Source organism: Panicum virgatum, chromosome 4N (assembly GCF_016808335.1).
Source record: "Panicum virgatum strain AP13 chromosome 4N, P.virgatum_v5, whole genome shotgun sequence".
Lineage (NCBI taxonomy): Eukaryota > Viridiplantae > Streptophyta > Magnoliopsida > Poales > Poaceae > Panicum > Panicum virgatum.
In genome coordinates, this window is record NC_053148.1 from 33151581 (window position 1) to 33163610 (window position 12030).

A 12030-nucleotide genomic window follows, 5' to 3' on the forward strand; every position below is an offset into this window, starting at 1 on the left:
GACGAAATAAAAAAACGCATTGCACAGTTTGCCTGTAAATCGCGAGACGAATCTAATAAACCTAATTAGGCCGTAATTAGACACAAAATTGCTACAGTAATGCTACAGTAACGCACTCTAATGAAGGATTAATTAGGCTCATTAGATTCGTCTCGCGATTTACAGACGAGTTATGTAATTAATTTTATGATTAATTTATATTTAGTATTTCAAATGTAGAAAGATGCTCTTTCAAAAATTTTACGGAAGTCAATTAAACAGGACCTTGGACATACCCAAATACTACTAGTAGTAGCAGTGGACTTTAAGGAATGATGAGGCTCCTGTAAGATTGATTAGGCATGGAGGTTATAATGATTAGCACGTCACTGTGCCAAGATGGGTGAAAGGAGGAAGCCTATGATATGAGCTCCAAAATCAAGGAAGTCCGTTCTCCCTTTTCTCCTTGGGAAGAGAGCAGCAGTAGAGACATGGGTCCTGCTCTCTCTGCAGCTGCAGGTCTGCAGCAGCGGCAGCAGCAGCCGGTAGTTTTCGTTCGGGCCCTCGCCCTCCCCATTCCGCTCCTTCTCTCCCTCCAGCATCACCCCTCCGTCCTCAGACACTGGCTCACCGGCATGCTGCCACCGGCCAAGCTGATGGTAAAAGCTGCATTTTATCTATGGTGTTATCTGAAAATGCTACTGCTTCACATGGACTTTGATCTAACAAAATCCAAACTGTAACATGTATGCACATTTAAATATTTGTTTGCCAGGCGAATATGCCTGGAAGAACTCGAGAGAAGTTGCATGTTGTAAAACTGACTCCAACAATGTAGTGCAAAATGGAAAGGTATTTGGGATTTTGTCTCGTCTACAGTACTAAGATGGAGCAGGCAAAAATTATCGGTCTCCAACAGACCCGACGCAAAATGCTGCCCCTCCCGCTGCGCCCCGCATCCGGCGAGCCCTTCCCTCTCCTCACGCTGCCGCCGGCGGCCGTGGCGCCCTCCCTACCAGATCCGGCGTGGGGCCGCGGGACGAGCGGCAAAAGCGCAGCGCGGCGTCGAGCGAGTGGCACGGCGGCGGCGAGCACGCGGCGTCGAGGGGCGCTGCCGCGGCGAGCCCACGGCGCGGCGTCGAGTGGCACAGCCGGGGCGAGCGCGCGGCCACCTCCTCATCCGGCCTCGGCCTCCTCGTCGTGCCTCCTCTGTCCTCCGCCGCCAGCCACCTCCGTTCGCGGCGCCCTCCGTCCGTCCGCGCGCCCTCCGTCGGATCTCCTCGCGCTCGCCGACCATGGCCTCCCCGGCGTCCTCCCCGCGCCGGCCTGATCCCACCTCCCCCTCCGCGCTGGCTCCGACGGAATCCGCACCAGCGCCGACCTCGCAATCCCGGACGCGGCCAGCCCAGCGGCCTCCGGGACGGGGCGCGCCGCGGATCGGGCGGCCCCCCGCCCCTGCCCCCGCCCGCGTCGCGCTTCTTCTTTTTGCCCTCGTCCTCCGGGAGCGTGGCGAGGAGGCCGAGTCTAACCGCGGGCGAGGCGGAGGCGCTGGCGGGCCAAAGGACGTCGAGCTCTTGGAGGTCGCCGTTCGCGCCCACAGCAGCGTGGGCTGCGACGGGGAGGGGTGGGCGGGAGAGCAGGAGGCGGTCCATCGCGTCTGCTCCGGGGATCACCAGTACGGCGGATCTCCGGCGATGTGGCGGCGCTCCGGCATGGGAGGTTGAGGTGGGCAGGGCGGGCGTGGACACACGGCACCGGCGAGGGGAGGTGGGCGCCATCGAGCGACGGCTTCTGCTTCTCTCTGTCGGCCGCGGCCTCGGCGGCCGCCGCGGTGGCGCAGGGGGCGGGGCCTCCCTTCGTCCCCGCAGTCACCAAGGCCGGCGAGCAGGGAGCCGCCGGATGGAGGAGAGAGAGAAGGGAACGATTTGCCTCGATGGAGAGAGGCGACGCAGTTTTGCGTCGCGGTGGGAGGTGGAGGCAAAATGCCTGTCGCGTTTGAGCTGCCTGTTGGAGCTGTTTTTTCAACGCAAAAGTACTGTGCATAGAGCATTTTTGCTTTTGCATTGCTTTGTTGAAGTTAGTCTAAATGGGGGAAGGAACACTATTCAGAAACAGTTGTTGTTAGATGACTATTCAGGAATAGTCGAAGAGCATGCAAGGGCATGCATACTGGTGGCTGGTGTGCGCATGGACATGGATGGCATTGCGATGGAGCACATCGGCTGTGTTTATTCCAAAATATCTCTCTTCAAACTTCACTATTTATTTATCACATCAAATTTTTTTATATATGGAGCATTAAATATAGGTAAATAAAAAAAATTAATTGCATAGTTTTGATGTACACGATGAGACGAATTTTTTTAGTTTAATTAGATCATGGTAGGACAATAATTATAAAAAAACGAAAAATATTATAGTGTGCTATAATATCTGATGTCACTTTTTTTACCACTATTTTGCGGATCTAAACACAGCTGCGGAGGAAATCCACTGCAAGAAGGCGAATTACCTGTTTGCCAGCAGCCTACGGGTCCTAGGCTGCTCCCTCGCATCTGTGCAGAGATTTGAAGGACTTGGGGCTCCGTGCCGCATTATTGCTTCATGTTCATCAGCGACTGTAAATTCTCGCTGTAAATTTGGTGACAAGACAGTAAGGTTTTGTTTGGCTCCTAGACTTTTTTTTTAAAGTCTCTATCACATTAAAAGAAATCTTACTATTTTATAATATTAAATAAAATCTGTTTATAAATGTTTTTTGACAGCTGAGTGCTTTTTCGCGAGACGAATCTAATGAGCCTAATTAATTCATAATTTGCTACAGTGATGCTACAGTACCATTCGCTAATCATAGATTAAGATACCTCATTAGATTCGTCTCGCAATTTAGCCCCAGTGTTCTGCAGTTAGTTTTATAATTAATATTTATTTAATACTTCTAAATACTAAAAAGTCTCTAGGACTTTTTTGAAGTCCTTGTTTCTAAACACCCCCTAAATTTACTGCCGGTGAGTTATCAATCAATCACTATGCTTTGAGAATGACGTGTTCATAATTCAACTTTGACCGAGGCTATGCTGGCACAATTTGATTTAGTTTAGTTCTTATGAGAACTATGTTGAACCCTTGAGCTTGAGCTAGCACAGTTCGGAAATTCTGTCGAAACACATAAGGATTGAAAACAGCTTATCTTTAACAAATAGAGATAATAACCATTGCCATTGAAGTAAAGTTTCCAACAAAATCAGCACAAGACTATGTTCCAGTAAGGCTTAGAAAAGAATAACTCAGATCCTGTTTGGTTTGAGAGACTTTTGTAGAAGTCCTTGGGATTTATGGTACTTTTAAACCACACAGGATGCGATTTTTAAGGACTTTTTTGGAGTAGAGGCTTTTCCTGAAGAAGACCTTCATGAGGAGTTTTTGAGCCTTTTAGGCTATATTTCCACCTACTTCCCCCTACCCTACCCGGTCCGCCCCTCTCCCACCCCGACGCGGAAGCCCCTCCTCATCCACAACGTCTGGCTCCCCGTCCTCTCCCCACCCGTGCCCCTCTTCGCCGCCTAGATCTCCGCTGCCGCCACCACCACCCCCGCCGCGGCGACGGCGGCAGCCGCGGGGCCCCGGCTCACCCGATCCGCCGCTAACCACGCGGCCGAGGCCGCCGCCGGCGTCCCCCCACCAAGCGCAAGCGGGTGGTGCTCGGGGAGCTTGCCGCCAACGCCGCCGCCGTCCGCGCGCCGCCGCCCCGCCCCATCAAGCCGGCGAGGGGCGGCGCCAAGGCCGCCAGGCCTGGCAAGCCGCCCCCAGACCTGCGCCCGCCCCCGCGGGTGTGGCCGACGCCGGAGCCGAGCGCTGCGGATCCTCCTCCCCGCCGCGCGCCGCGGGGGCCGCCAACCCCGACCGCGACTCCTCCGCCTCCTCTTCGCCCCCGCTGTGGGCCGCCGGGGCGGGGGCGCTCCCGCCGGAGAGCTAGCCCAGCGTATCGCCGCTCCCTCCCCTCCATTTCGAAATCCCGTTTGGACGCATGCAGGGAGAAAAGGGTAAAGAGGTCTTTTGTATACTCTATTTAATGAGATTTAGTCCTTTCAATTATTGAAACCAAACAAGGTGAGACTTTTGTTTAGCCCCAGGGACTTGGAGGGGCTAGAGACTTTTCCAAGCCAAACAGGGCCTCCGTTAATGTATGCTTGAGTGATTTCTGCGTTCACAATAATGTTTTTACAGAGCCTCACATCAAGAAATGTTCCAGTTTGAGTATTGTGTAATATTTAGATTGTAGATCCTCTCACAAAAAAAGATTAGACTATATAACCCAAAATCATGTGCTAGAAAATTACAACCAACAACCAAGATAGATGGGGAATATCCAAAGCCATTGCTGTCTTGCTGAACACATTATCCATGCTTCTATGTAGTTTAACCTAAACTGAAGTTCGAAGTGGCTAGTCAGTTTCATGTTTTGAGTCTCTGAGAGGAGGGCCACCGTAAACAATATAATAAGCTAATAATGGTCAAGAGAATGACCTCCGACAAAATGCAGCACCACGCAAGTGTCAAGACAAAGATTTTGACGGTACAACCAAGAGGCAGTGACACAAATCCTTGTTTGTCCTTTTTCTGCTAGTGTCCGGTCGGCATTTATGACCATAGTCACTGGTCATGAGTCAATTTCAACAATGAATCGCCTCTTTCTCTAGAGCAAAAAAAAACAATATGCCATTGGCCGGAATCGAGACGAGCGGAGGAAAACGCAGAGGAATCGCCTCTTTCTCTAGAGCAAAAAAAAAACAATATGCCATTGGCCGGAATCGAGACGAGCGGAGGAAAACGCAGAGGGGGAGCGGTGCTTACGAGGTTGCTGTAGCCTGTAGACTGCTGGCTTCCTCTCCATCGGCACGGCAGTGGCGTCGGCGGCGGCGGCGACGAGGATCGGATCAACCAATTCCGGGCAAATTTGAGAACGCGCGTTAGCTCGGACGGTAAGGCTCGAGTGGCACGAGCCGCCGGTCGCGGGTTCGAGCCTTGCTCGGCCCGCGATTCTCACCAGGTTTTCCCTATTTCTTTCAGGTACAAGTGGTCCTCATTCGACCGTGTTTTGCACATAAATACGCAACAATAGAGAATAGGTTGTAGATCTTAACTCTCTTGTACGGTGGTGTTGAGTGAGGTGTGAGTGGATATGTGTGGTGTGCATCTACATGTGAGTTCAGATAGGTGGCCCTCATCCGACCGTGTTTTGCACATAAACAAATAGAGAATAGTTTGTAGATCTTAACTCTCTTGTGTTGAGTGAGATGTGAGTGGGTATGTGTGGTGTGCGCCTACATGTGAGTTCAGATACTACAGTTTGTACTCTGGTATAGGACCTAAAAAAATTCCGGGCAAATTTTCAACCTGGACGCCTCGGCAGCAAGCAAGGCAATTAATTAATCTGAATCACGCGACCAGCACCGACTCGCATCACCCCAAATGCAAATAAAAACAGGACGGCAGGTAAATTTTTTTGTGGGAAAGGGCAGGTAAATTCTACCATGGAGGGTCCAGGCCATCGCCGCCCAGGAGGGTTTGACGGTGACCGCTCGTCCAGGCCGCCGCCACCGGCGGAGCGGCGGAGACCGGAGGCGGCCGCAGGGAGCGGCGGGAGGGTTTAACGGATGGCTTCGGGCGGGCCGGTGATGTTGGGCTGGGTTTAAGTAGACAGTGGGCTCAGAATGGTAAATGGGCCAGCCCAATCACCCAGCGAGGAAGAGGGTTTTGGAGGACCCGAGGAAGAAGAAGCGGAACCCTCGCCCCGCGCCGTCTAGAAACACCGCCACACTCCCGCCGCCGCACTCCACCCCGCTCCGCCGCCGCCGTCCGATCCGCTGATCCGGGCCCTTCTGGGAGCGCGCCCTCCGCGCGAGCGGCGGCCATGGCGCTCGCCTTCGACGAGTTCGGGCGGCCCTTCATCATCCTCAGGGAGCAGGAGAAGAAGACGCGCCTGCGCGGGCTCGACGCGCAGAAGGCCAACATCGCCGCGGGCAAGGCCGTCGCGCGGATCCTCCGCACCTCGCTCGGGCCCAAGGGCATGGACAAGATGCTCCAGTCCCCCGACGGCGACGTCACCATCAGTACGCATCTGCTCCGCTTCTTCGTTGTGGATGTGCGCTGGTCGTGGTGCGGGTTTGGGTGCCGGGATCTGGGAGCCCTTGCATCGTCTGCGTAGGTGAAGCGGTAGTGTTTTGAGGCCTAGGGTTTTCGAGTGGCGGGGTCGTGTCTTGAGATATACCCTTTCGCGGGACAGTCGCTCGTGTTGAGCTGCAGATTCAATCGTGCGGGGAAGGAAATTGTTGGTTGATCTAGGAATTGGTGTGGAATGTGCTCCTTTTGCTGCTGCAGTGCTGAAGTGAGGTGCCCTGTTTATCTTCTTCTTTAGTCTATAAGATTCGCATGGATAGGTTTGGACAGGGCACGTTTATCTGGATATCTAGTTTCATGCTTTGGAAGTTCATGTTGCAGTTATACATTTATAAGCCATCTTGCTGCTCATTGGTACTTCTGATACTCTGCTCACTGAAGTTGCTGCCTTCTAAATTGTCAGCAAATGATGGCGCCACGATCCTGGAGCAGATGGATGTTGACAACCAGATTGCGAAACTGATGGTGGAGCTGTCCTGCAGTCAAGACTATGAAATCGGGGATGGTACCACTGGGGTGGTGGTCATGGCAGGGGCTCTCCTAGAGCAGGCTGAGAAACTTCTGGAACGTGGCATTCACCCATTAAGGGTTGCTGAAGGTTATGAGATGGCATCAAGGATAGCTTTTGATCACCTTGAGCGTATCTCCCAAAAGTTTGAGTTCAGTGCGGACAATATAGAACCCCTGGTTCAGACCTGCATGACGACACTGTCATCAAAGATGTAAGTCAGAAACTCAGCATGAATATGGTAAATTCTGTTCAATCAGTCAACCTTATGGGACAGAATTTGTCTTAAACTCTTAATTATGGCTTATAATGGTATTGCTTAGAGGCTCATCCAGTAATTTCTGCATATGAATAGGTTCTCAGGGGAACATGAATTTTAACTTGTTTCTCCTTGAAATAAAAAACTTTTGGTATCCAAGGATGTGACATAAAACTTTTTTTCTTGTTTCCTCATCTTTTATTTGTGTTGACCTACCAGAAATAGGATAATAGATTGTATTGGTTCCCACATTCTACAGTTCACTGATTCATATGCATAGTAACATGTTCTGTACGATATGTATCTTGCTCCCAATCCCTCAATTTTTATGGTCTATAATGAAAAAAAGGAACACTTGTCTCTTTCATTTTACAACGTTATCATTATCAATTCTGTAGTTCTGCTCCTTGTATGAAATTTCTGTAGATTGTTCATCTGCCAGAAAATATACTGCTTTAGAGCAATTTCCCTGTCAGTAGATTCAAAAACAGAACAAAAGATCTGATGGTATTCATTCCTCTTATTCTACAGTGTAAACCGCTGCAAGCGGGCACTGGCAGAGATTGCCGTCAAAGCTGTCCTTGCAGTTGCTGATTTGGAGAGGAAGGATGTTAACTTGGATTTAATTAAAGTAGAAGGCAAGGTTGGTGGAAAGCTGGAGGACACGGAGCTCATATATGGAATTGTTGTCGACAAAGATATGAGTCACCCGCAAATGCCAAAGAGAATTGAGGATGCTAAGATAGCTATCCTGACTTGCCCATTTGAGCCTCCGAAGCCTAAGACAAAGCATAAGGTTGACATTGACACTGTACAGAAATTCCAGACCCTGCGCGATCAAGAGCAGAAGTACTTCGATGAAATGGTTCAAAAGTGTAAGGTAAACATTAGACTTATTTTGTAGTATGGAGTATCCTTGGTTTTAGTATCTGGGTGTTAATATTTTGTGCATGCACATTTTCATATTGTTCTCTATTTGAGATCCTTAAATTATATAATTTTTGTTGTTACTTTGCTTAGTTTTCATTTCTTTCCCATGGTTTTGTTGTATGCATTGTAATAGATTTTGAAATACTTCCTCTTGCAATTATTAATTTAGTTATTATGCATGTCTGAAGTATTCGCTTCATGCCTTCATTTGGTGTGCCTTTTCTCACATATTATTTTCTGTAGGATGTTGGTGCGACCCTTGTTATATGTCAATGGGGTTTTGACGATGAAGCCAATCATCTTTTGATGCACAGAAATCTGCCAGCTGTCAGATGGGTTGGTGGTGTTGAATTAGAATTGATTGCCATTGCTACAGGTCCGCATGCTTATTGCAATGTTATCTGACTATGACGACTAGTGCAGACAGTACTAATATTTGAAAACTGACTGCAGGAGGCCGGATTGTTCCGAGATTCCAAGAACTGAGTCCTGAAAAGCTCGGGAAGGTATCTATCTTCTGCACATATTTTTGTTTCAGTAATAAGGAATATGCACGGGTTAAGGATGTGGTGTACTGGTGTTCACTTACACATTTTTTAGTGCCTTCGTACATGAACCTGGAAAGCTGGTAAATCATATGTGGAGATAGGGACTGTATTGACATATTCCTCTACCTAAAAAGAAACTGCTTTCCTGTTTCTGGCAGGAAGTATAATTATCAATTAGCAATTTCATTAATTTGATGGTAAAGTTATATTGTTTTATTGCTGAAATTTTAGGATATGTGCTGGCTTTTAAGTGTTTTATGCAAGTTATGAAGGTAATTTGATTTATCTCTGGCCAATAAATTGAAGATCTATTAACCTTGATATTGTTATTATAGCACTCTTGGTAGCTTAGCTGTTTTGGTGTAGCCTTGTTGTTTTGAGCACACCATTCAAATGACCGATGCACTTCTACAGTACTACAGTACAAAAAACACTCTGCGCTCATCTTTTTTGTATTGCAAGTAGTTACATGTTAAATCTTTTTTCAATACTCTGCTTCAATAGGCTGGATTAGTCAGAGAGAAGTCATTTGGAACAACCAAGGACCGGATGCTTTACATTGAGCAGTGTGCCAATTCCAGAGCTGTAACTATTTTCATTCGTGGTGGTATGTTCTGACAATCTTACCTCCTTTTTCATTCTTTCATTCATATACCATTACATGTGTCTACCTCCTTTATGACATCAATATTTCATACAATTTGGGCACTACACAGTTTGTACTGAATAAAGTGGAATTGATTATATCTTTTTGTCAGAGTGGATGCTATATAGTTATATCACAATTCTGATTGAACTGTCCTACCAAAGATTGTCTCAACTAACTGTTGCCTCTTGGTGCTAATCCTACATCAGGAATCCAGATTGTTTAAGTTTGTGCTGTGAAACATAGAATATGCAATTCATTTGTTAGAGGACAACAAACCTTTCCAGTTCTTACCGAGATCATGCACTGAACTCAATAATCACCTATGCTTGATGATATTTTCTATTTAGTTTCTGCAGCAAAACTAACTGCTCTGATGTACAGGAAACAAAATGATGATTGAGGAGACCAAGCGCAGTCTTCATGATGCTCTTTGTGTGGCAAGGAATCTAATCCGCAATAACTCAATCGTGTATGGTGGAGGCTCAGTGGAGATATCTTGCTCGATTGCTGTTGAAACTGCTGCTGATCGACACCCTGGAGTTGAGCAGGTGTTTGTCGACTTTGGAGCTTGTAGTTGCAAAAATTATGCAATTCCTTCTGACTGTTTCTTTGTTGTGCAGTATGCTATCAGATCATTTGCTGATGCATTAGAGGCTGTTCCACTAGCCTTAGCAGAAAATAGTGGTCTGCCGCCCATTGATACGTTAACTGCTGTGAAAGCACAACAAGTTAAGGTATTGGAGTTCTCTAACCCATTGTCCTCCCATGCACTTGTCCAGTCAGATTGCCTAGTGTTGTCGTTTCAGCACTTGTGCGATCAGAAGCTATGTTCTTTTTAGTTTTAGTGTATGGTATTCTTGCTGTGCATAGATATATTATTTGTAAATCATAGTGATATGCTTGACTGCACCTTTCCAGGAGAGCAACCCCCACTGCGGCATAGACTGCAATGATGTTGGCATGAATGACATGAAGGAGCAGAATGTCTTTGAGACTCTGATTGGCAAGCAGCAGCAGATCTTGCTTGCCACGCAGGTGGTGAAGATGATTCTCAAGATCGACGACGTGATCTCGCCATCCGAGTACTGATGAAGGAAGCCTGAGAAAGAAGGGGAGCTGCGCTTGGTGACGATCTAAAGAATCATTCCACATGCTATACGGGGTCTCATTTTCAATTTATGCTGTTTCATGGGGCTTATTCCAGAACCAAATCATCCTAAAAATCTGTAAGAATTTATTGAGGTCATCAGAAACTGATGGTTATGTTGTGGTAAATTTGACGGTTGTTGCCATACCATCAATATTGTTATGTGACGAAATGCGAACACCTGTTCTCCAGATGATGTGAACCCGGACGATGTTACCATGCCATCACTATTGTTTACTACGGTTGGCTCCAAAGCATCTGGGTTAATATAAGCAATCAGCGGAAAGTAAGACTGTGTTTAAATCTCAAAACTTCACACCCAAAAATATTACATCGAACGTTTGGACATATGCATGGAGTATTAAAAAAAATCTATTTACAAAACTTTTAGCATAGATGAGTTGTAAATCGTGAGATGAATCCAATGAGCCTACTTAGTTTCTGATTTGCAGCAGTAATGCTACAGTAACTATTCGCTAATTATGGATCCATCATTGATTAATTAGGCTCATTAGATTCATCTTGCGATTTACAATCCATCCGTGTAAAAAATTGCAAATAGACTTTATTTAGAGCATCTCCAAGACTTTATTTAGAGCATCTCCAAGTCTTCTAAATGACTTTGTATCTGGAAAAATAGAAAAGGACGCTAAAAACCGGCTTCCAACAGGTCTTCTAAAATCCTCCGCTGGCTTTCTCCTCCTTCATCCCGTGAAAGCCGGTAGCCATGTTTGCCCCTCCCCCACCGCTCGCCATCAGAGATTCCCGCGCGCTTACTCGCGTTCCCGCACGCGCGCTCGCCCTCCCGCGCGCCCATTTTTGGGGCTCCATCCCGCGCTTGACCCCTCTCGCTCGCGCCGACCCCTCTCCCGGCTTCCTCCCTGTCGCGCGGCTGCCACCCCCTCTCGCTACTCCCGCCTCCTCGCACCGCCGCCGCTCGTTGTCGCCACGTTCAAGCGGCCGCGCCCTGCCGGAGACGCGCCGACGAGCTGCTTGTACCCCCTTCTGCCGGTGCCGCTCCCGCGCCCTGCTGCCCTCACGGCGGTGCTGCTCCCACGCGCTGCCCTCCTCGCGCCGGCACCGGTTGTCTCGACGCCTCTAGAGGAACCCGGGTTTGCTTATCCGCCATCGAACTTCAGTGGCCAGATGCGTGAGGATCTGTTCAATGGTGAGCAATTCGTACGGGATGGCTGCAGTGGTGAGATTTCAGCTTTATCCTTGTTTTGCCCGTGTACCTGATGCTTGTTCCGTGCAAACTGCCATATACTCTTAGATTATTAACATATGAATGGTATGGTTAAAATGCTGGATTCAATAGCCTATGAGTATTCAGTATCAATTTGTGATTGTTTGAAACACCCACTGCGACCTGCACAATTTCAAAATCTGAACATCAGGAAAACATCAGTACATTTATGAGATGCCTGAATTAGTGAGTAGTAAGAATAGAGTTTCTAAGTGTTGAACAGACTGTGATATTCTTATTATTAGTTGCACTAGATCTATGTCATCTGCCAAAGGAATGGGAAGATAACACAGAAGAGAAAATGAGCTTACTTCACTTGACTGAGGATAGTCAGAAGTTTCTGGTCTTGATCATGATTCAATGAATAAACCAATCATTAATTGAACAGGAAGGTCTCAAGGGAATATTAGAAACACAGCAATGCCTTTTTGTATGCTTCATAAGTTTTTTATATGATTGTTATGTTTTTTGTATGTTTTATAGGATAGTCAGTATGTTTTTTGTATACTTCATAAGTTTAATATCTAGTTCAGAATTTGAAGAAATACTTATGGGAAAGTTGGGAAACATTATTCAAACAAGTT

At 47.5% G+C, this 12030-nt stretch overlaps 1 protein-coding gene and 1 pseudogene across 2 annotated transcripts; one reads left to right on the forward strand and one right to left on the reverse strand.

Moving 5' to 3' along the window:
- Positions 1 to 1155: 1155 nt before the first annotated feature.
- LOC120669334 lies at positions 1156 to 1714 on the reverse strand (annotated as a pseudogene).
- A 4016-nt stretch (positions 1715 to 5730) lies between these two features.
- Positions 5731 to 10424, forward strand: LOC120670465 (T-complex protein 1 subunit epsilon-like). 2 transcript variants are annotated; one of them, XM_039950563.1, is made up of 9 exons: positions 5731 to 6092; positions 6563 to 6881; positions 7458 to 7806; positions 8100 to 8232; positions 8310 to 8362; positions 8909 to 9011; positions 9435 to 9601; positions 9674 to 9787; positions 9972 to 10424. In XM_039950563.1, the coding sequence occupies exons 1-9, from the start codon at positions 5894 to 5896 to the stop codon at positions 10140 to 10142; spliced, it is 1608 nt and encodes a 535-aa protein (XP_039806497.1). In that variant the 5' UTR covers positions 5731 to 5893; the 3' UTR covers positions 10143 to 10424. The 2 variants fall into 2 exon arrangements, with proteins under 2 accessions (XP_039806497.1, XP_039806496.1); XM_039950562.1 differs by having other exon boundaries at positions 5753 to 6092; positions 9435 to 9787.
- The last annotated feature ends 1606 nt before the right edge of the window (positions 10425 to 12030 follow it).

Excerpts from the sequence above, each read along its gene's own strand:
- LOC120670465 (XM_039950562.1), top strand. The coding sequence starts at position 5,894 with ATGGCGCTCGCCTTCGACGAGTTCGGGCGGCCCTTCATCATCCTCAGG. Across the intron at positions 8,233-8,309 it reads ATTGATTGCCATTGCTACAG|GAGGCCGGATTGTTCCGAGA; the intron begins GTCCGCATGCTT and ends AACTGACTGCAG. Across the intron at positions 9,788-9,971 it reads TGAAAGCACAACAAGTTAAG|GAGAGCAACCCCCACTGCGG; the intron begins GTATTGGAGTTC and ends GCACCTTTCCAG.